Below are 23,770 nucleotides of genomic sequence, written 5' to 3' on the forward strand. Positions count from 1 at the left end.
CGTTTACATCTAGTTTTAAAGATGCACTTTGCTGTGCAATCAGAGGTGAAGCAATGAGTGTGGTGTAGCTGCATGCAGTCCAGTTGCAATTGTTCACTTGATTTCGACGTTGTAAATCGAAAAGGTCCCGAACAAAAGGCTTGTCAGCAATTAGCTGCTTCGCTATACTTAAGGACGAGCAGCCAAGAGTACACGGGTGGCTTGAGTATGTGTCGCAGTTTGCAGCATACATAGTATTAATCTTAACAAGTGGATAGCCTCGATGGAAATGTATACATCTACTCTTATACACTCTTTGTATAAAGCATCACGAAATGTAGCCACCCCTAGTGGCGGTCTGCTCATGTTTAGTTCACGTGGGCATCTTGCCGCTCTGGAGCGAGCTTTCGTCATAGACTGGACAACACGCAGCACAACTACACAAACGTTCCGTATCGCAGTCAAAGAACAACAGCGTTAGAAAAAAGACTAAAATGTTGCAAAGCATTGTGAAACTATGTTGATCCGGGGAAGAGATCCTGTGGAAGTCGCAGCCCTGGAGTGTGTGCACGGGCCGCCAAGATCCACTAGCGCAGCTCGCTTGGTGCACAATGGTCGATTTTGTCGACGAGCAACCCCCCCTTCTACTACGTGACTTTCGCGCCCGAATCATCGACAAGCCATCAACGACAATCAACCAAACCAAAAGACTCTCCATAAATCGTCACAATGGTGAGTTCGAGTTCCCGAGGGTCTGGACGGCCGCGCGAGAGGATTCTGAGCAGGCACACGAGACGCCCGGAGTTTGCCACAGCATCTTCAATTCGCAACCTCTCGCCGCCTCGCCTTGCGCAAAAATAATCTCAATGAGGACTTTGGACTAACAGTATCCCAGGTTCTCGCAGTTGACCTCCTCAACCCCTCCCCGGCCGCGTACGCATACATTCCCGCCCTTTCGCCCCCGACCTGCGACTAACAATCGTGTAGTGAGGCCCGCAAGCACAAGCTCAAGACCCTCGTGCCCGCTCCCCGCTCCTTCTTCATGGACGTCAAGTGCCCCGGATGCTTCACCATCACCACCGTCTTCTCGCACGCCAACACAGTCGTCGTCTGCCAGGGCTGCTCGCAGGTCCTGTAAGTTTGGGACAAATGGATATGGATACAGGGCATGGGCTAACGCATTCACAGGTGCCAGCCAACTGGTGGCAAGGCGCGGTTGACCGAGGGCTGCTCTTTCCGAAGGAAGTAGACGATTCGTCGATGTGATGACAGCGGGGATTGATGGGTTACGATGACGACTATCATGGCTTAGGGGTGTAGATCTCATTGGCGCCGATCGACTCGACCGCAGGATAGAAGAGGGATCTTTCGACTCGAGTCAATGCAAAAGTCACAAAAACGGGAGTTCCGGATATCTCAGCGCTGATGGACCACCCTTTTCCTCGAATCTATTTCCTTTTGTTCGGCATGGTCTTTCAGCTTTCATGTACATGCATGTGGGAGGAGAGATAGCATTTCAGAGCCTTTGGATCAGTCGTCCGAGGTGAGGACCGGCTTGCAATCGAGGATACCTACGCATGCTAGCGGTCCTTTGTAAATCAAGCGTCAATTCCTCACACTCGTTTCGCATACAAAGAAGTGATCAACATTATTTTGTGAATAACATGCATACGCCGGGTTTATGTCTATGTGTTGTACACTGACTTGATCAAGTTCCGTCTACACCGAACACCAGGTTGTATACGGGTACTGTACCACCCCGCGTGGAATGGAAACGGTCACAACTTACTAGTATCGCAAAGAGATGTGCTTCTTACCTAGAAAAGAAGGACATCATTCTTGGCAGAATGATTCTGCTCTCCAAGTGGGGAAGCATGGCCGAGACCCCTACCCAGTTCATAGCACCTTCCCTACCAGCAGCCACATGACGAGCAAAACGCCGACCTCCGCCAACTTCAAGATTCCTACATAATAGGCGTCGATACAGCCACCTCTATCTCAAAGACCAGGAGGCAACGCCGCTGCATAACCGTTCGCCTAAAGTGCTTATTTCAATTAACGATTGGACACGAGTCGAGAACAAGCCACCCCACGTCATCGTCAATACTTCCACTCGCCCTCTCGTTCGCTCGCGCATCCGCGGCTCACGGTTCGACAGCCACTAAAATAGATCAGTGGACAATCACAAGATCAATAAACAAACATTTGCAAGCGCGTCGTTCAAAATGTCCACCTCATCCACAGCAGGCGCGGGAGCTCCAACCAACCCCCACCCCATCCCTCTGACGGAATCCGAAGTTTTGATCCGCGGTTTCCTCGCCGCCAACCCGGATCTTTGCGACGACAAATCGAACCCCATCGAGATAATGACGGATCGTTTTACGAACCAGGAATGGAAAACGCAAATTGATCAGACGATTAAGAATGTATTGAAAGAGGTGGAAAGTGGAGAGAGGGCGAGGAAGGTTTACGAGGGCCCGCGGATGAGGAATGGAGATGAGGCGCTGAAGGAGTTGGCTAAGACGGTGGATCACACGGTACTCAAGTTGGACGCGACGACAAAGACGATCGATGGGCTTTGCGCTGAGGCCAGGACGGAGAACTTCAAGGTATGTGCTTCTGCAGTTGTGGTGGAGTTTCTTCGGGATGAGGCACAGTCGCACCCTTAGAGTTTGGAGCTGGGACACGTGCTACATCTCACCGCTCCCGAGAAAAACCCAAGCTGACAAGATTCTCAGTCTGTCTGTGTTCGCCTGAACTATGTCCAACGCTGTGTCTCCAACCTCAAAGGCACCGACGTGCTTGTAGCCTGCGTTGTAGGCTTCCACGAAGGAACCCAAGACACGTACTACAAGCTGCGAGAAGCACGTGCCGCCGTAGCAGCAGGCGCGAGGGAACTTGATGTCGTCCTCAACTACTCCCTCCTCACCAAGCACAACCGACCAGCTTCTCCACCGTTAGAGCGTGCTCGTGACTCAGCAATCGACAGCATCACCGCTGCCAACACGGCGAAGAATGCTGGAAGCAGCAACGCCAGCGACTTTAGCGAGGAAGACACGGACGATATCCCAGACTACAGCGCAATCTACAGAGAACTGGCTAGCATACGAAGCCTCTGCCCTGCCCCCACAACACTCAAACTTATCCTCGAAACTTCGCAATTGAACTCCGCGCAAATCCTTGCTGCATCTCATCTTGCCGCTGCTGCTAGCTTCGACTTCATCAAGACATCCACTGGCTTCAACGGACCGGGCGCTAACCTGCCCAACGTGCAGCTCATGGTGGCCGCGGCAGAGTACCTCGCATCGGCCAAAATAGGCAAGAAGAAGATGGAGGTCAAGGCGAGTGGTGGGGTCAGGGACTTGGACACGGCAGTCAAGATGCTGGAGGCTGGCGCGACACGGCTGGGAACTAGTTCTGGACTGTGGATTATGCAGGAGGCGAGGGCCAAGGTGGGCGAGGAGAGGGTTGCGGCTGGGCTGTCGCTGGAGGGGAAGAGACCTAGCCCACAGACGCGGCTGTATACCGATGACTCTGAGTACTAGGATTATGCAGTAGGGAAGAGCATATCGAGACATAGTGATCGAAAGCTGGTGTTGTGAGAACGTATTGACACCTGTCGATTGCTTGAGTTGTGATGTGTGCATGTGGTAGGGTCAAGATACGGGAGGTATTAGGCTCATCAATAGTTTGATGCAAAATGCAGCGAGCTGGTCAAACGTTATGCAGATAGCTTGGGGTTTGTTAACGACTCAGCCACAGGGCAGACATCGTTGCAAGATCGTCAGTCAGGCCACCTAGTACAAGAAAATGCTGAATAGGTCGGGAGCCTACATTAACGTAAGGTCACCTACTTTGCATGTTTTTATCTTGATGTAGGCTCGACAGTGTTCGGAATTTTCCATGAATGAGGTGAGACTGGCACATCATACAAGAAAGAACTGAGTAGGCCTGCAGCCTACACTAGGACAACAACGAGTAAATGATAAGACGTAGCATCAATGTAGGCTGCAGGGTGTTGTGAGATCCTACAAACCGTACGTGGACAAGCATCATTTACATTCTCACGGGCATTGTAAGTGAACTAAGACAGACGATGGCAGTTGAAAATTTTTGGGCAGTGTCTACGTGAAGTATATGTAGATCATCCACCAGCCGAGACCCACAAGGGATATAGTGCTTTCCAGGACAGGATGACTATCAAAGAGATTCATCCCATCGTGCCTAACGCCGGTCGTCCATGAATCATTCCTTTTGGCGTCAAGTCTACTCCTCGTCCTCCTCGCCGGCGTCCTCGTCACCACCCTTCTCGGCGGCCTTGGCCTTCTTCCTCCTGACACGGCCAGGGCGGCCGCCACCGAATGGCGAGGTCAGAGCGAAGTCGATGTGCTTCTGGGAGTCGAGGCGGACCATGAAGGAGGGGACGTTGACGATCTGCTTGCCGACACTGTCATACTGTTAGTCACGCGCTTCTTGAGCGAATGCGGGCGGATGCATACCGGATGTGGCGCTGGCGGATCAGGACACGAGCGTGGTGGATGGACTTGGCGAGGCCGAGCTTGTAGACGCAGGTCTGGAGACGGCGCTCCAAGAAGTCCTCAATCTTGAGGGCCAAGACGTAATCGAGCTTCATGCGGGACTCGTCAAGGACACCGACACGCACGAGACGGCGGATGAGAGCGTTACCCTCGAAGAGACGCTTGGGGTCCTTCTCGTCAAGAGTAAGAAGCGAACTGCGAGATGTTAGCGAATTCGCATCTCGCCGACTGCGCATCAATTGCGCGCAGACGAGAACGATGAGCACTCACCGAGCGGCACGACGGATCTTGGACAGAGTCAACTGGACACGCCAGACCTCGCGCTTGTTGCGGAGACCATACTCGCCGACGAGCTTGAGCTCAGTATCCCTAACCCAACATTAACTTGTGTCCCAGACATAAGCGGAGCACGCTCTCGCTCAGTGGCCATGGGGTTGCACATACAGACGAGCGGACTCGAAAGGACGACGGGGGACGCTGTACGTCTTGGAGTAGGATCGGGGAGGCGCCATTGTGGTTGTCGATGGTTGGAGTTAACGTCGAAAAATCAAGTCGAGAATGTGTCGCAGCTGATAAGCGAGATAGGCGCCAAGTGCCAAGACAGGCACGTGACTCTCCTGGAAAACTACCGCCCAGGGACTATAGAAGGCGAGGATCGCCTTGCGGGTGTCTGGGTCACTCTTGATGATCTGGTTACAAACGTACGCGTTGGTGACCTCGTAGGTGACGTAACCGAAAAAAAAAAACGTAGCGAAAACGGTGCAGATCTAAATGGCAAAAATTAGTATATGATCAAAACACAACGGGCTCTCTCTAATGTGTATGATGGATGTTCTAGTCTTCAAATCCAGGTTGTATTGGTAGCATTCGGTAGGTTGGTTCTTCTTCCATTCCAATGGTGAGGGTTGGTCGAGCCTGCCATCGATGGATCATGCAGCCAACCATTGAGAGAACGGCGATGGGTGGTCAATGTGGCAGCTGGTCCTTCTTCGATAGCAGATAGTGAGAGCAGGTGCAAAAATGAATCGGTATGCAATCGTAGGGTGCGTCGAACTTGCGGAGCAGGTGCACCGGATCCATCCAGTGGTAAGGTAGGAGTGGAAGGGGTCGTGTAGGAAGGGGTATACTTACGACAATTGCCGCTTTCATCGTTAAAGAAGAAAAAGAAGAGTAACAGCAGCAGAGACTACGATGAGATACACAGCTTCACGCCAAGTCTGGGTGCCCGTGCCTCCGTCCAGTTCAACGTACGACGTCACTGCGTCATCCACACTCGGGAAATCCCATTGCACGCATCTACGGGATAGTGGCATGTTCTAGCGCTCACAAAGATATTGGTGAAATTGAAGCATGCAGCTTATTGCTACACTGCATAGCTGGCGCTGCTTGTGGTGTTGATACTCCTTCTCGTAACATCACGACACTGACATCGCATCACCGTGGGTAGTCCATCACAGCTTGTGTCTACCTCCAGCACGCCTCTCAACAGTTTTCTTCCGGATGTTTCCAGGTGCGGGGCTACCATTGTCCATTTCTGGACCAGCGTTATCGGGATGGGCTGATGTTCTGGTGTTGAGGAAAGAGCTCATGGCCCTCAAGGCAAGCACCCTGATCGCTCGGAGCGTCTCACCGAAGATACTTATGCCGCTGCGGAGCTTCGAGCTTCCTTTGCTCTTTGTCCCTAATTGACAACGTTAAGCACACCAAAAGTTCAGCCAACAGTTCAGCGGCTTCAATTCCCACATCCTGCTTCCTACCAATCTCTTCGCCTTCCACATCAGCCAAGCCAGCAAACTCTCGCCATTTCTGCTTCAGACTTTCGTCGCTCCTGCTTCATATTCTCGTCTCATCCTTCAGCTAAGCTATCAGAAGCCCTCTGAACACTCACACACTCCTACATACCCTGCATAATCAAACCTCATATACCTCTTCTCCAACACCATGCCTTCCTTCTCTCTTCCCGTGACCACTGTTGGCGACAGCAATGTCGATGCTAATCAGCTCATTGATCTTATTGACGACAGGACAGCTAGTATCCGTGATGAAGCGGCTATACTCGATCCCGAGTATTGGCCATGTGAGGATTTGGATGGCATTCCGGAAGACGACAGCGTATGTGGACCGATTCAACTTATCATCGGCAAAGCTAACATTCCACAAGATCGAGGATGATGATGCTCACCTTCATCTTCCTCGGAAATTCCAGTTCGATGAGAGTGATAGGCGTCTTCGTCCATCTTCACCAACGATGCGTCTACTCAAGGAGTCGATACGCGAGGACCGGATTCAACGTTTCCGAATTCGCATCCGGATCATCATCCAACAACTCAAACATCATGTCCTCGAGTTCTGGCTTCACTACAACGACGCTGACGATGACCACTTCGGACTCTTCACTCGCGGCTTTGCAACCCTCATCAGCAATGCCGATCCTGACTTTCTCCTCGAGTCTTTTCTGGCCGGCGTTCCAGAGGAGACCAGACTAGTACTGGCTAAGCGCAACTTCACCGTCGACGATGTCCTCTCGCTGCCTCGACTGCCCAACACCATACTTAGCGAGAAGGGAGTCTATGTGAGCATGACGAAAGGCAGTCCCGAGGATACGTGGTATGCAGCATCCACATTTCCAAGGCATTTTCAACTTCGATTAACATTCGCTTCTAGGGAATGGAAGTCTTACGTAGGCTCTGCCTGTGGGATCCATGGAATCCTCCAACGCTGGTACGCCTACATCGGAGGTCGCAATCCGGGAGCCCGCAAGGAGACGGGGCGCCACAGCAGGGCCATCTTCGTCGAGGGCCGTGACATCAACCTTCGCTGCCTCGCCCACTATGGACACGATCCCATCCCATGGTTAACCATCTTCGCCGAGTCGGTCTTTATGATATACCTGGGCACTATCTCCGATTCGGGATTCCGCAGCGACCCTCCTTCGAAATTCGTGCACGATGATCTCTACACAGCTGTCGATGCCATTCGTGCAGCATGTCTACTTGACAGGCCGCTTGCTCCAGGCTTGAACTCGACCTGGTCACTCCTCCAGGGATGGAGGCGCAGGCACGGAGGCATACGCACTTGCCAGAACTGCGATGATACCTCGGAAGCCCGGACTGCTCGAGGCGTGGGACGAACACGGTTCTACAGCGTGGATCCCACCCGGCCCGACGGGCTCTCGTTCAAATGTCATGCCTGTTACTACTATTTCAGGATACATCGTGTCGACCGGCCTGCCGAACTGTTTTCAAAAGCCCTGACCCGCGAACAATATCCAGGCGTGTTTGACGACAATGGCGACCAGATATGCGAGACCGAAGCTTGCGGTGCCATCATCTCTAAGAAGGGTGGCAAGAGGCAGTTCGATTCCTCCTCAAACCGATGGATGTGTAAAGGCTGCTACCAAGAAGCCGCTCTCGCCCCTGCCCGCGCCGCCGCTGCTGCTAATCTTGCTGCTGCTGAAGCTGCTACTAACGACCGTTTCGCCGCTGTCTGCGCCGCTGCCCGCGCCGCTAATGCTGCTGAGGACGCTCTCGCCCCTGTCCGCGCCGCCGCTGCTGCTGCTGCCGCTGCTGCTGTTGAGGAGAACCGTTTCACCTCCGCCATGGCCGCCGCTGCTGCTGCCGCCGCTGCTGCTGCTACTGTACCCTCCCTGCCTAACCCCTACGCCTCTCCCTATCCGTATGTCTCTCCCTACCAATGAACATCGGATCTTGCCACACCAATAGCTGGACGCAAATCTCGACCTAATACGCCTTCTACTCGACACTACTACCTTCAATCTTCAACTTCTCGGCGAACTAACCTTTGAGTTGCCTTTGACTCTCTTACGATGCAGTCAGGTTCGACTCGGGACTGAACGCTGGGGTGGTGTTTCGCACAGCCTCGTGTACGTACTCTCTATCTTATCCCACTAACATTCTTTCTAGACTTGACGCATCTATGCCTCGCGCTCGAATCCTAAGGGTTTGATTTGAACAGCGCACGCACAGTTACTTGCATACATACTTTTTTCGTTAAGTGTTCCGGCTTGCTGGTCACTTGAAGAAGAGAGCCTTGATGACACCCCCTCAGGATGTATGGGATGTAAGCGGCGGAGGTCAAGGCGAATTAACTATGAGACGGTAATAATGTAGGACAAAGAAAGCTATCTATTGCAGTAGCAAGTATCTAGACAATGGAGCTTCTACACTGTCTTGGTGGTTTGAGAGCGTATGTGGGTCTTTGCCAAGACGCCAGCGGTCGGACCACCGCACACTGCCTCGTTTCTGCCAAATTCCACTCCGCCATCAACAACAGCTCAGCTACTAACCACCAGCCCAACTTCAAACACACAATGGGTCACGCAGCCGGTCTCCGCGCGGGTACGCGCTATGCGTAAGTTTGAATGATTGCGACTCCCCATGCGACTCCCCATGCGACAAGACCAGACCGCAGTCTGAGTCGAAGGCGCACTCTATTCATTCGGACGATTGCTGACGCTGCGACAGTTTCTCTCGCGATTTCAAGAAAAAGGGAATGATCCCGCTCTCGACCTACCTCAAGCAGTACAAGGTCGGTGATATCGTCGATGTCGTAGCCAACGGTACGAAACCCCAGATCCACAGCGAAAGCGGTTGAAGCGGAGGACTTATGCAAGACAGGTGCCGTCCAGAAGGGTATGCCCTACAAGGTCTACCACGGCAAGACCGGTATCGTCTACAACGTCACCAAGTCCGCCGTCGGTGTCATCCTCCAGAAGCAAGTCGGCAACCGATACATGGAGAAGCGCATCAACGTCCGCATCGAACACGTCCGCCACTCCCGCTCACGAGAGGACTTCCTCAAGCGCGTCAAGCTCAACTTCGCCAAGCAACAAAAGGCCAAGGAGACTGGCGAGCCCCAACAGATGAAGCGCCAGCCCGCACAGCCCCGCGCCGAGCACATTGTCAGCCTCAAGGAGCAGAAGCCGGAGAACATCACACCCGTACCTTACGAGACCTACATCTAGACGTGGACAGGTGGCTCCGGGTGGATTGGCTGGCAAAATGGGATACGGATGGTCAACGGCGTGGTTTCTCGGACTTCTCGATTATTCTCCTTCTGCACTTTCTTACGCATGGAAACCGGCGATATCATGGTGCAGATACAGTGGTGTGCCAAAATGGCTTTGAGTGACCCCTCACGCCAATAAACATCATCCTCCAATCCCAGTACATGCAGTGTCTTGTGTTGAAGTGTGAAGTCCTACCGTAACCATCGCCCAAGACGCTCCACCAACTTCTACTATTTGCAGTCTACAGTCAACATCAAACCAATCACGGAATGACTTGGGTGTGGACCTATGCGCTCGATAGGGGGTAATGTCAATTACGAGTAATGAACAAGTCTACGTTGCCTTAGCAGTTGTTTGAACGTTCGTTTTGGTAGGAATGTAGACTGCGGTACGTCCGATCAGTTTCTTGTTATGTTCCCAGGATCGCCGCCACGAAAGTTTACAACTGCAGCCAACGCCCGCCCTTGCCATTCTTACCGAGTGCTAGAAGCGCGCCGTGACAAATTCCTCCAGCCTCGCCTTCTATACTTGCGACATCTCATCAAGCAGCATACTGTCAGACTTCCAGCGATTGCGATCGCCACCATGAACCACGCGTACTACCATAGCTTAACCCTGTACGTCTAAACGATGAATGGTTCGTGTTATGTAAGATAAGCGATGAGTATGTTTTCTCACGCTCGCTTGATGCAATACCCTTTGTTTTGTCGGCTTCAGTACCCGGACCACTGCCAACACTTCCAAGGCATACTCTGCTCCACCCCACCCCGATCAAGGATGAAACTGAAAAGAGGACTGTACAATACATTAGTGCTGAGACGAAAATAGCAAATTCTGAATGCAATACAGACCTTCGGGTGATTCACTGCTACTACTGGCTGTAGGGAAATGTGCATTTTTTCCCTTCGATGAAGTGGCTCTCGAAAGCTTCTCTACGAAGCCGGCTCCAGCACCCTTCAAGTCGGCGTTCATTTCGTGCAACACAGGAAGCACGCCCGTAATACGAATGATACGATCTAAATGCAATCCATCTGGACATCGGGACGGCTTAGCGTAACGCTGTCTTGGAATTCGGTGAGCACTCCGTTGTTCGTCGGGATACACTAGGCGTAAGGTTTCGCGAGGAGCCTCGCACCGCACTCCGAGTAGCTGCTAAGAACTTCGCGAGGTTAGTACTTTCGATAACGTGAAACGTGGAACGGATGTTGGATTGACCGGTCACATTTTTACTCCGAATGTATGCGTATGTACTTTCGCGTGAACACTAGGTGGTAGAACATGGGGGACGATATGTATTGTTCTATACAGTACTGCGCTTTTATATGATGCTAATACACTAACACATCGTGGTGTGGTAGACTAGAATCGGACAGTGTACGTTTGAAATTGTAGTTGTTTTGTATTCGGGTATCTCAATGCTACCTCTTGGTAGACAGTGTAGTGCAACATAGCTTGGAAACAAAGGAAACAGGAAGTCGCGCCAGTCCAACGCCTACGCTTTTCGTGCTGAACAAACGATAGTGTACAAGTAGTATCGAGTCAAGGTAGGGACAACGGGGTCGGTGTGTAGTGCAGTTCTTTCTGCGAGCAACGGGCGTGGTCACTTGGAGGAGGACCAGGCCAAGGGTGAAAGTATACCCGTCTCATGACGGCCTTCGACTGTATTCATCATTCCAGTCTTTCGACCGTGGCCTTCCTGCTTCGAACTCTTTGTCGTCAGTAGTCTCCACCTGCACACTTGTTTCGGTGACAATACTGATGCCGTGCCCTGTGGGCGTGTTTTTGATGATCGAATCTTGTGATCCTGCTCGTGTTGGACTATCGTCCTCGTGTAGCGTGTCTTCGAGTCGTGACCGCGTTGTGTAACTGCGCCCGCGGCGGTGGTCCACTATTCGTGACAGCCTGTTGCTGCCACCTACTATGGTGACGGTGCGGGCAGTGGATGTGAGGGGTTCTTTGTTGCTCATGGAATGTAGGCCGTAATGATTGTCGTCGCCTGGTCGTGCTGCGTTCGTGAGGGTCGCAGTGACAGTTCTGTTGTAGTGCCCTGTGCTCAAGTCTCCGGAGACTAGAACCCGCCGTGTCAAGGTGTACAAGAGCGCATCGATCCAGCCGCACGATGTGAGAAGCGAGCCAGCCACGACGTAGAAGAGTTCTGGCATTTGATGACCGGTCATCGCTACCATGCGACCCACCGCTATGGGCAATGTGAGGAGGACGTATACGAAAGGGTACATGACCATGAACTTGGTCGCGCGCGTGAGCTTGCTAGTATCGTTCGCGATGATGCTCCGGATGCGACCGCGGAGGTGGAAGAAGACATGGGCGTAGATGATGATTGTTCCGAACTCTACGATGAAGATCCACAAGTAGTGTAGCCAAAGCCTTTCTTCTTGGTAGTTGTGGGAAACCCAGCACTACTGATAGTCAGTCCAAATAGTTCCTGGGTACACGGAAGTCGGAGAGGGATAGGCTTACCCATCCTGCAGCACGAGCGAAGTATCGCTCCTGGTAGAGCGCCGGTCCAAGCACCGTGAGAAACAATGCAAAGGCCCAAATCGAGAGGATTGACACCACAAACCAAAAGTATGGCATTTTGTATCCCTTGACCACGCCCAACCAGGTGTGTATCGCGATTGCGAGGACGAAGAAACCGCTCGCGACATCTCTGAACACGGGTATACAGAGTCAGTGTCTATATCACAGACATATCGGATGGGGATAATGCTTACCCAATTTGCAGGAACCAGGCCTGCAGGAAACATGCGCCAGTGGGTGCCGCGATCTTGTTTAGTCGGAGCCAATGGAAGGATATCGAGAAGGCGATTGATTGTTGCAGATCTGCGATTAAGAGGTTGTAGATGAGGATAACGTATTGGTTGTATCCGACATATTGTCTGTAGTGTCTCCGCCACGATATCATTCGTTGAGTGATGAATCCGAGCAAGGCCGTAACTGATAATAAACTCATCATGGCGAATATGCCAAGGGGAATGAGCCCCGCCTTGTACACGGGCTTGAGCGGATCCATGCTGTCCAAGGTTGGGTCGTACGGCTTGTTGATAGAACGGCCTTCCAGGGCAGAGGTTATAATGGCCATGTCGTAGGGCGCCATGGTTGCAACAGATCGTCGTATGCGAGTTGAAGCGGCCCGATAAGATGATCGGACGTAGTTCTGTTCTCAGCTCATCAAGAGACCATGGCCGGCAAGCAACAAATCGTCGAATCGCGCCTGCAACGAAGCAATTTCGGTCTCGTGCTCTGTAAGATCCAGTGACCGCCCCAAGATTTGTCGAGCACCAATAAGCAGGCTACTGTGTGACAGGACGTTGTCGAACGGTCAGATAGGTTAAGTAGGTCAGGTGGGATGTGGCTTGGCTTTGTTGTATGCACAAAGGAGGAGTCAACACTAAAGGTATTCTCCGCGAGAAAGATCCACAGCCTAGGGCATGTGCGAAGGATATAGGAAATAATGTCAATAGATGCCAACAACTAGTCTGGGTGGAGCAGTGTGCCCTGATATGGACCGAACACATGAAAGGAAGGAGATCGTCCAACTGACTTCTTTACCGGGCCAAACGGAAATGCAGGTGCCCCAGACGCGGCATGTTGGACGGCGTGGACGGGTCCTAGACGATCGCTAAGCTTCTCAGCACGCTACAGTTGCAGGGTTGATGAGAGTAAGTTTGACATGGGCCATTGCGTCCAGGGAGCTTCCGTCCCCTGTCAATCAGCGAGTGTATTGCCAGCCGAGCGGACGCCCAATATTGGCTTCAGGTGCCCCTCTGATACAGGGAGACGACTCGAGAGACATGTCGTACTCGGGCCCGCCGGGCGACTCCACTGCTTGAGCGTAGACAGGCTGGGTGCTCCTTGTCAGAGACGAGTAAGCTTCGCTGTGCAGATACCAAAATGTTGTCGCGTGTGAGTTTCAAGCGGCAAAGGACGGAAAAGAACAACAACAATGCGCCGCCACCACGTGGAGCACGCCCCTGTTCTGCCTCCGAATGGTCTTCAGGGTCAGCGATGCCTGCGAAGAGGCCGAATGCGACAAAGATTTGCAGTGCCACAAAGCGGTGCCATCCGCGGTCTCGCCGCGCTGATGCGTATTCACATAGTTTTGCGCAATTTGTTGCGTGAACGCCATGGTTGGTCTTTGATGAGGCGTTTGCCTCTGCCAACTGCGCCGCAGCTTGTGCGGTCCGGATTCCTTTTCGACGAGTCGTCCAACCTCCGCTGAGTCGAATGTGACATTGGCGTCTGCTTTTGCCGTGCTCAGTTGCGGGGGAGGGTCTGGCTGGGCAATTAGGCGACTGTGGAGGATGCGATGCCAGGCACACTACCACTAACCGTTTGCGGTCTAGGCGGCTCTTAGCCAGGGGGTTGATTGTTGGAGAATTGTTCACCCCTTGGCATTCGTTGCGCGGCCCGAACTGGCATATCTCTTCGCGCTGCCGGTGGGTTCATTTGACACACCGTTATTCAAAATGCGTTCGCTGAGCCCACGAGTCGCGCGGATGCTGACTGCCGCCTCTAGATTACCACCGGGCAGCAACTACCGTGGTTCGTACCATCACGGACGACGGGAGACATGAGAACTGCTTGCGCCATCCCGAATACCAGGCTTGCAGGCCGAGGCGGTCGAAGCGCTGAGTTGCGTCCGCATGCATACTCGTCCGCAATCAAAACTTGCAGTTCTGACGCGCCAGAATGTACCGCCCTGTTGGTCAGAAAAGCAAGCGTGCTGTTACGTGGACCGTCTTGACGCGTTCCAGAAGTTTCCGGCGTTATGCTGCGCCACGGAACGATCATCTATTGTTGGAGGACGATAGACAGGTTCATACATGTCCTACTCGATCGCCACGTGCAATTGTTTTGCGGTAGTGAAACAGCGTTCCTGCAGGAAGCTCGTACGCATGAGAACCGCTACCCGGGTGCAGAGTAGCTCCGTCATCATCGTATGAGTGGCGTATGTAGTCTACAGCTGATGCATTCTACTTCCACTACCAAGGCGTCTAAATGTTGAGGACGGCAGGGCTCCATAGTTGGACGGGTTCTCGGGATGCTATGCAGCGCGTCTGGGTACTTACAACAGGGTCTGCAAAGGTACTAACAGTGTCAATTCATAGTACCCCAGACTTGGCTTCTCCGTACCAAGGAAACGCATGACGGTAGAGAGCGTACTTGGACACACGACCGAGTTCCACTCTCTACCCGCGCTCGATGCAGCCCTGGAGATGGCCCGTAGGACCGGTACCATTTAATATAAGCAGCGTCGAGACCACCTGGGCGAGGAGCCTTGAGGTAGACGGGACGTACCAGCAGGACTTGAGTTTACCCCGCAAGCCGAACAACGGCGGGGCCGTCTACCTCTTTGGACCTAGTACATCGTGGAACGATGAGCGATACCTGGAAATCTGCAACACATCCCGTCTGGCACACCAATCGCGCCGACATAAAGGCTATATCAATGGCAATTATAGTTTGTGAAGCGACTCCGCGCCCGTCGCCGAACAGGACCGCGGCTTCGATACGCGAACGGAAGAGCTGACTGCGTTGAACTGTCAGCAAATCTTGAAACCTTGGAACCTTGGAAGGGATGCGAAGAGCCTTCACACGACAATTTGAATCCTCCGTTTGATCATAGGTGTGGCCTGGTAGAGATTGGTGAGCCGAAGAAGTTCCAGCCTCCAACAGGTAGCACAACATTAGCCGGTCAGCCAATCTTTCCTTGAAGGATCTCTCGTATCTGCAAGCCACCTTGAAGACAGCAAGATACAACGGCCATGGCTCAAGATCTGGCATGGCGCCAAGTGGCCTGCTTATAGCCGTGATGCACCCAGATATGAGGACAGTGTAAGAAACCGTGTCGCTTAGGCGTCGTTTACTAATCGTTAACATTTACACATACTGCCGAGCAGCAGACCCGGTTGTCTGAATCCCCTAAATCTGAAAGTGTTAGACGGACGTCTGCTACCTGTCCGGACTCGTAGGAAACGAACACAAGAGGTGCGCAAGCCAAGTCGTTTTAGCGATGATCTATTTGTTCTCCGTTACCCCAGATCCGGTCAACCGTCTGTGATCGATGGCGCTACTACTCACTACTCGATACCCGATGGTCACAAGCACCGTTTAGCTACTTTCATGCAACGACGGAGTAGCGAGAAGCTAGGTTAGCTTAGAGGCCTCGGCCTCAAGACCAAGGACCAAGCCAAGGTCTCTTTAGGCACGATCCTACTACTACATAGCGCCGTGGCAGTCCGGAGCTGAGCGTGAGATACAGGTTCCTTCTTCGTATCAGCTGCATCATCCCTCCATCACCACCGACTCGCTTGCCTGGACCTTGGCTCTTTCTTCTCGCTGGGAGCATGCTCGTGTAGTGACTTCCCTTGCATACAACTCCCACGTAAGCCAGTGTAGAGCAAAGAAGACGCGGCCAAGGTTTCAACAAGAGTCTGCTCACCACTAGTTGTTACAACTACGCCCTGTTGCTACTAAAGCTTTGGCGCTGTTTCCAGATAGCGGAGTGCACAGGAGCTCGCTACGGAGGTACGTCTGAGTGAGAGTGTTCCAACGTTGCTAAGCACCAATTGAACAAACCATAGATGCCCCACCAACAAACGGCGAGAACCTATCCCCCACACTGTTACATTCTGCGCAACAGCTATATCAAACGTCGAGTGATATAGTTGGACTAAGGTTCAGTCAGGGAGACGTAGTTCAACGGCGCACAGTCTGCACTGCTGTGGCGTGATTCCGCTGGGGTGGAAATAAATATCCGTCTACGCGAAGTCGATCATGACCTCAATACGTATATCCCTATCTCATCCACGACCGACTGGTCGGATGTTCAATACAACACTACCGACAGACTGGAACTGTGCAAGCATCGGTGTGAAGATGTTGACATGTCACTATAGCCAATACATGCTGTTGGCAGTAGGTATCGAGACTTGTCTTCCAGTCTGTCGCAGTCTGTGCTCGTACAATCTCTGTCTAGAGCTCAAAGTGGGTTCCTGATCACCAATCCAACACTGAGGGTCATTCTGGCGACTTACCAATAGCGCATGCACGCCGCTGCCTGGAGGTCGTTGCTGGGAGTGTCATCGCCTAGATTCCTGCGACGGTCGCCCGACGTCAACATGCGCTGTGCGAAATGAGCCAATGTTCTGCTTGACGATTCGCATAATATTGGCTTTTGTCCATATGCGGGTGTGGTTCACGCCGCATCTTGCACGGGTTGCTCGGAAGCCAATGTCTGTCGAGTTAGCGATGGGTTTTTGCAACAAGATTGTACCTAGAAGATGAAGGTGGTGATGGAGAAACTTTTTGCGCACTGCGAGAGTTACACAAGCTCATGGATAGAATCACAAGGGGTCTTGCGGCTCAACGGTCGCGCCTTCTCAAGAATAGGGCTGAAGGGGCCCAACGCTAGCCAGATGCGGTAGCGTGTTTTCGAGTTGTTTGGCCGCGGTCTTTGGGTGACGTGCGCGACGACACTGAACGACACCATACCTACCAGCGCACCCGTCTTCTTAATAATGTATAATCTACGAGCCTTTTGAGATTTTGCGCCTGAGACCCATTCCGCCAAGCCATCCAAAATGGCAACCAAAAACGAGACGACGCGCACGCGCATCGACCGAATCAAGGCAGACTTACGGTCGACTACGACATGCACAAACACCACGGTGACGGCGCTTCAGGACTTACTGTCCGGTAAAGAGGAGGATGCACCGCAAAAGGAGAACGTCCGAGTAAAGGTGCAGGCTACGGCACGGCGGAGAGGCGCGACAGCAACGGCTACAGCGACGGCCGATATCACCAAGCAGAAGAACTCGACGCTTGCGCCAAAGGAGAGATACGTACTAGCGACTGAAGTTGCCAATACGACGCTCCAGACACTCGCCGATGCGCTGAAGAACCCGCTGCCCGCAGTCGCTGCTCGCCCCCCTACCAAATCGAAGCCAACGACCGCCGAAGATGCGCGCAAGCCGGTTAGACCGCGACTCGGTCATACGACGAGTTCCTCCGTATCCCAGAAGCCCCTTCGAGAGCGATCCGTCTCTCAGCTCAATAACTCGCCCCAAAAACGTGCCCCGCGTCGGTCGTCGTCGTATTCGTCCTTCCTCGCACCAGGCCCAGACCCTGGTCTTCTCGCAACAGCAGAGTGCGCAAGGACGGCATTTGCATACTTGGGTACAACAGAGGCACAGAGAGTGCTGGGCAAGGACTCACAGGAATTGCAGTACGAGAATGGCGTGCTCGTGCTTATTAGCAAGCTTGTCGCACTGGGCCTAGACAACATGGCAGTCAAAGAGCTCAGAGGACTGAAGAAGAAGCTGGATAAATATCTTGGCCAGGATCCGGCAAAAGAGGAGCCTAAGTCTGGCCTACCGCAGCCGGGGACTGCAGAGAAGGAGAGCATTGCGTTGCTTCTCGACTTTGCGACGATCGACCCGAAGAGCCCTGCTGTGCCATTGGTAGCGAACTTCCAGATATACACATTGCGCATTATTGCGAAGCTCAAGAGGCCCCGGACTATCGAAGCCACATGGGAATATCTGAAAATGACCAACTCCTCGTCACCTATAAATCTGCTCTGGCACACTGCGAAGACATCGAACAGCCAAGCGAAGGCGGCGAGACAGTTGGAGTCCCTAGCGCAGACAATTCTCTCCCTATGCCCGAGTATATCGAGCGCAGAAGACTCTAACAATCTACAACCATCTGCGGAGACCGTACTTCTTCTACAACATCTGGCCTTCAGCACCCGGAAAAAGTGGTGGGGCCTGGCCAAGCATCAAGGCAACGTTGATCGGGAACTCTTAGAACCGTTTACAAAATGCTTGGTTGCTTTCGCTCGCAGATCAAAACTCACACCCAGCAAGAAGTTTAAACTCGCGGAAACCTTGTACATCGACCTGGAAGGGCTCCCGACTGATTCCACTACACCGGCCGCTGCGAACAAGACTCTTTCCTCTCTCGCTCAAGCTGCGGGCTTGTCTGATCAGGCCCTCCGGTGGCTAGGGTCGTTAAAAGAGGCTTCGAGCCTTGATGCATCCGCAGCAAAGCAAACGACGAGAGCGATACGGGTCGCTATCATTAATCTTGAAGCGTTTGTGAAAGGCGAAAAGAAGTCGGACCTGGAGGAAACCATTGCCACTGCACTTGATGTTTTGCAAGGAGGCTTAGGTGGATCTGTGTCCGATCTGGAAACCTTATTTGCGGAAGTGAATTCTCTGCGACGCGCTGCCACACGATTAATCATTGCAAGTACGTCGAAAACCACAGAAAGTTCTGAAAGAAATTCGATCGAACATCATGCGGTACCAATTATTGCAGCAAGCGTGCATTTCTTTGCCAGATTTCTCGGTACTGCATCGTCGAGTGAATCAGATACGAAATCGCAAAACCGACACTCCGAAAGAATTTGCCTGGCCTGGAAATGTGCGAAGAGTACTGTTGACTCTCTAATGGCATGTTGCAAGCAGACGATAAAGACGCAAGACCAATGGCAAGAGCTTGATACCATTCTTCAGGAATGCTCACATATCGTACGCCGATTTGATGAAGAGATCGAGCGTGGTACTCTTCCGGCAGAGGAGAACACTTCTCTCGTTGGCGCGTACCTGATCAAACTGTCAAATGCATACTGGTCCCTATATTCACAACTGCGAAGAGCGCGGTGCAATTCCGAAGCCCTTGTTGTAGCCATGCAGCGCTCGATTGATCTTTTGCAATCCCGGTCGCCATCCGAGCGAGAAAGCGGGCTTCTTTCAATGAAATTAGAGCACCTGGGCGAAGCATTGCAGGATCTGAACCACATCGATCGTTCTCGCATCGCCTTCCAAGAGTGTATGCGAAATCACCTTACCGTCGAGGCGTTGCAGCAACTTTCGAAGGAGACATCTACAGCATCCCTGCACAAGGTTTTCAGCACTGATGGATCTTTCGACGCTCTCGTCCGGGTGTTGAAAACGCTCCATCACTCATTCATTCGATTTGGACCCCAAGAACCAGATGAGCTAGCCTTCTACGATCAGGAAGATTTGGAACCTGGAACGAGAGGAGCCATCTTGGAGTTACAGCTTGGTCTCTATCTGCGAACGTTGTCCAAGAATCGACAGTGGGACTCCAACCTCAACAAATCGATATGTATCCTTGTCGAACGACTGCAACAGCTTTACATACCAGGAACCTTTCCGATCCGACATCTGAGGCTCTCTGTCACACTTCTTCAACTTTCCCAACAGGACCCGCAGATCTTGCCCCAGCACCTGACTACACTTGATGCCACAGACGACGACAGCGTGCGGACAGCAAGTAGTGAAGACGTAGGACTCAAGCACTATGAAGCCCATCTAAAAGCGCATCGTGATCTCAAGACCTTGATGCAGCAGGCTTCTCCTCCCACAGAAACCTTCAAGCAGTGCTTTGCGGCGTGGGAGTCTCTCGTCAGCTCTACGTCCTCATGGGAAGCACTCACAGATCGGGTCGACAATACGGAGACCTGGTTGCAAGACCTCCAAGCATGTCTTGAATTCCTCAACGCGAAAGGAGAGGAGTACGCTGCTCTACCACTCCTGCATTTTTTGGTCAAGGTTTTAGAGCTACGGAACGACTCTGATGCATCCGAGCTAATCACCACGCTGTGTGCCCTCGGTCTGCAGTTTCTCCACCTTGGTTACACCGGCAAGGCGGGTTTATCCTTGGCCAAGGCTGAGGCGTTGATCGAACGCCATGGTCCCTCTGTAGAGGTCAGATTGCAATGGCATATGGCGTATGCCGAGTACCTTGTGGGTATCGGAAATACCACCAAATGGTATGTGGAGCAGTGTCTTATCTTGACGGAACTATACTAACACTGGACAGTCTGACTACTATGACGAACGCACAATCTTTTGCGCTCAACGATCGACAATTCATGGATCTCGCAAAGTCAACGACAACCCTCTCCGGTAGATTACGGTTCAACAAGATCGTGGCGGCTGCGTCCTATGTTCAGTCGCTTCTCGCCTCAGCTACTGGCTCATACAAGGCAGCGGCTCAGCATGCAAGGCAGTGCGTCACAGTCAATCGTCGCATTTGGGCAGCCCTCGAATCACGGGCCAATGCGAAGAAAATGACAACCGTGGACAGCAAGGAACCTATTGCGCCTCTTGTCATGTCTGTAACGCATGATGCTCTCAACGGGCCTGACTTCTGGTCCTTGGTTCCCGCGTTATACCGAGCCCTGATGCAACAGTCCCAGATCTTCGCCCATCAAGGTCTGTTACACGAAGCTATCCATGTCGCTGAACAGGCTGAAAAGGTCGCTTTGGCTACAGGATCCGCAACTCTCATCACGGACAACGCTAGTTGGCGCGCTGACTGTTGGGCCCAGAGCGGTAGACCCGACAAGGCTGAGACAATTCTCAATGCTCTGAGCCCCGATACATCCCGCAAATGCTTGTCTACTGCAGGTTACCATTCAGCTGTAGCCAGGATGCATCACTGGAACGGTCAATACGAGCAAGAAATCCAGTCTTATGACCTCATGGAGAAGCTTCTCCAGGAGCTGAGCTCACCCTCGTACATCAAGACGTTGGAGACTTCGTCACCCTCGGTCGATGCGCTTGCTGATCAGGTCTCTTCTATGACTCTAGAGACTACAGAGAGTGTCACGGCGAAGCCAGCCACCAGAGGCCGTAAACCCGCTGCCAAAGCTGCACCAAAATCGGCTGCGAGAACAACCGCCGGTGCTCGGACCAAGGCCACAGGGGCAACTGCAAAGGCCGTCACAACGACTAAGCGTCAGATAGGGAAGGCCGTAGTAGCCGAAGCTTTCAGTATCGCCGAACAGTGTTCTGCGTTGTGCGCTTTTCAGGCGAGCATGAGAGACCGAGCTGTCCTTGCTAGCCTTCTTCACGATGATCTCGATAAAGCCCTCAGCATTCTTGATGAGGCAGAGCAGCTTCAGGCCGGGCTGAGCCAAGAGGTGTCGCACATGTGGGCTATCTTCAAAGCAAAGCTTGCACAAAGTGCGAAGCAGATTGCTGAAGACTTCACAGTGAACACTCTGCCAGAATCGACCATCGCTTTTCCTGCGTTTGGTCTCAAGGAACGAAGACTCTCGGACGCAGCCACCACCAAGAAGGCAACTGTGGGATCTTTAGCAACTACTAAGACTGGTCGAGCGAAGAAGCAAGCCAAGGTGGACTTTATGGATACGCTTCGCGAAGCACGTGCACGACTCGTTGAAGCACACAGCCTGTGTGCTACCAATGGATCTAATCACCTGTTCCGCCAAACCTCCATGGCGCTAGGCCATGTCACCGTTTTGATGTCCGCCGTTTCTGGGACCGAGCTACCGGGCTCCCTCCACCCATTATACGCAGCCTACATGAGTGGTATGTGAGACACGGCACATGGCAAACATTATACTGACAACACTCAGAGCTCCCTAAAGTCAACGCCTTGCGCCTCGTGCAAGAATCAACAGAGGCAGAGAAGCAACAACTGTCGCGCGATGACTGCCTGCGATGGCCAGCCGCTGATTCATCGCATTTCGCCTTCAGCTCAGTGTCTAGCTTTCAGAAGGAGTATGTTGATATCATTCCGGAAACTTGGTCTGCTGTATCTCTGGCACTTAGTGAGGCCCGCGATGAGCTATTCATCACCCGGTTTGAGCGTGGCTTGTCTCCTTTCGTATTGCGCCTACCGTTGGCTCGCCACGCTTCGCGCGAGATGGACGAGGAAGAGTTCTCGTTTGAGGACGGCAAGAGGGATTTCGATGAGATCATTGAGCTCAGTGATTTCAGTACGCGATCTGCCAAGGACATGGCCTCGAGGGAAGCAAGACACCAGTGGTGGGCCGAACGCGAAGCTCTGGACACCCGACTTCGTGAGCTTCTTATCAACATGGAAAATATCTGGCTGGGTGGCTTCAAGGGCATCTTCTCTCAGCATGAGCGTCAGCCAGCTCTCCTAGCTAAATTCCGAAAGGCTTTGGAAGACATACTCAACGAGCACCTGCCTTCCCGTAAGAAGAAGAGCACTCAAAAGCGGCCAGTCTTGGATACACGGGTACTGGAGTTGTTCATTGGGCTGGGCGACGCTACCAATGAGGATCTTGACTTGGACGAAGCGCTCATGGATCTCATATACTTCGTTGTGGACATCCTCCAGTTCAACGGCGAGCGCAATGCCTATGACGAGCTCGATTTCGATGCCATGGTCGTGGAGACGTATGAAGCACTACGCGCCTATCACAGCGCGTCCCACAAGCTTGACGCTGGTTCTCGTCACACGATACTCATCTTAGACAACAACTTGCATGCGTTCCCCTGGGAGTCGCTGCCTTGCCTGGAGCCGCTTTCAATCTCGCGACTACCTTCCCTTGCTGCCCTTCGCGAAAGAATACTTTCCGCACGGTCCTCCACAACTCAGCAGGACGCTGCTCTGGGACATTACATAGCCACAAGTACGGGAGGTACAAGCATGCTGAATCCATCCGGAGACTTGTCCCATACTTCGAAAACCATCAAACCGCATCTAGACGAGCTTGCAGGCCCCTGGAACCATATCGCCAACCGCGCACCGTCCGAGAAGGAATTCGAAGATGCACTGCGTGAGAAGGATTTGGTATTGTATTTCGGTCACGGCAGCGGTGCACAGTACGTCAAGTCAAAATCAGTGCGACGTCTCTATCCCGGCGAGCAAGATGAAGGGGACAGAAAACCTGGCTGTGCGACCACTCTTCTCTTCGGTTGTTCGTCTGTACATCTCACTGAAAACGGCATTTTCGAGCCTTCGGGTATGCTTGCGGCATATCTTACTGCGGGCGCACCAGCAGTACTTGGCATGCTGTGGGATGTCACTGACAAGGATTGCGATCGTTTTGCCGTCAAAGCGGGCGAACTATGGGGACTATGGCCTGAGGCACAGGAAGATACGCCACCATCCAAAACGCCCGCGAAAACGCCCGCGAAGAAGGCGAAGGGCAAGGGTCGAGTTGCGCAATTGGCCGAGGAAGTAGAGATTGCAAGAAGCGTAGACAGTGCAAAGAAGGGAAAGAAGTCTGCCAAATTGGTGGATGATCGTTCGAACACGGGTCGGGTGCCGCAGAAAGGCGTTGGCTTAGACGAGGCAGTGCGAGATGCGAGAAAGGCCTGCTACCTGAAGTACCTGAACGGGGCTGCTGCAGTTGTATACGGGATTCCAGTGTATCTAGACTAGCGCA

At 52.7% G+C, this 23,770-nt stretch overlaps 6 protein-coding genes across 6 annotated transcripts; 4 read left to right on the plus strand and 2 right to left on the minus strand.

Annotated features, from left to right (window-relative positions):
- Positions 1 to 708: 708 nt before the first annotated feature.
- On the plus strand, positions 709 to 1,228 carry CRP6 (40S ribosomal protein S27; the record flags this gene model as incomplete). The annotated part of the gene is made up of 4 exons (XM_051496416.1): positions 709 to 711; positions 875 to 912; positions 967 to 1,113; positions 1,168 to 1,228. The coding sequence occupies 4 exons, from the start codon at positions 709 to 711 to the stop codon at positions 1,226 to 1,228; spliced, it is 249 nt and encodes an 82-aa protein (XP_051353136.1).
- A 976-nt stretch (positions 1,229 to 2,204) lies between these two features.
- Positions 2,205 to 3,524, plus strand: J4E92_005033 (uncharacterized protein; the record flags this gene model as incomplete). Its single annotated transcript, XM_051496417.1, has 2 exons — positions 2,205 to 2,588; positions 2,718 to 3,524. 2 exons carry the CDS (start codon positions 2,205 to 2,207, stop codon positions 3,522 to 3,524), a joined length of 1,191 nt encoding a protein of 396 aa, XP_051353137.1.
- Positions 3,525 to 4,245: 721 nt separating this feature from the next.
- RPS9 (40S ribosomal protein S9) lies at positions 4,246 to 5,029 on the minus strand (the record flags this gene model as incomplete). Its single annotated transcript, XM_051496418.1, has 4 exons — positions 4,246 to 4,426; positions 4,479 to 4,712; positions 4,788 to 4,886; positions 4,962 to 5,029. 4 exons carry the CDS (start codon positions 5,027 to 5,029, stop codon positions 4,246 to 4,248), a joined length of 582 nt encoding a protein of 193 aa, XP_051353138.1.
- A 1,429-nt stretch (positions 5,030 to 6,458) lies between these two features.
- Positions 6,459 to 9,501, plus strand: J4E92_005035 (uncharacterized protein; the record flags this gene model as incomplete). The annotated part of the gene is made up of 6 exons (XM_051496419.1): positions 6,459 to 6,629; positions 6,679 to 8,192; positions 8,354 to 8,378; positions 8,830 to 8,888; positions 9,002 to 9,096; positions 9,155 to 9,501. 6 exons carry the CDS (start codon positions 6,459 to 6,461, stop codon positions 9,499 to 9,501), a joined length of 2,211 nt encoding a protein of 736 aa, XP_051353139.1.
- A 1,688-nt stretch (positions 9,502 to 11,189) lies between these two features.
- J4E92_005036 (uncharacterized protein) lies at positions 11,190 to 12,646 on the minus strand (the record flags this gene model as incomplete). Its single annotated transcript, XM_051496420.1, has 3 exons — positions 11,190 to 11,963; positions 12,025 to 12,214; positions 12,279 to 12,646. The coding sequence occupies 3 exons, from the start codon at positions 12,644 to 12,646 to the stop codon at positions 11,190 to 11,192; spliced, it is 1,332 nt and encodes a 443-aa protein (XP_051353140.1).
- Positions 12,647 to 17,150: 4,504 nt separating this feature from the next.
- Positions 17,151 to 23,766, plus strand: J4E92_005037 (uncharacterized protein; the record flags this gene model as incomplete). Its single annotated transcript, XM_051496421.1, has 3 exons — positions 17,151 to 20,371; positions 20,422 to 21,938; positions 21,986 to 23,766. 3 exons carry the CDS (start codon positions 17,151 to 17,153, stop codon positions 23,764 to 23,766), a joined length of 6,519 nt encoding a protein of 2,172 aa, XP_051353141.1.
- Between the last annotated feature and the right edge of the window lie 4 nt (positions 23,767 to 23,770).

This window comes from Alternaria infectoria (genome assembly GCF_024043175.1).
Source record: "Alternaria infectoria strain BMP 0036 chromosome Unknown scaffold_7, whole genome shotgun sequence".
NCBI classification, from domain to species: domain Eukaryota; kingdom Fungi; phylum Ascomycota; class Dothideomycetes; order Pleosporales; family Pleosporaceae; genus Alternaria; species Alternaria infectoria.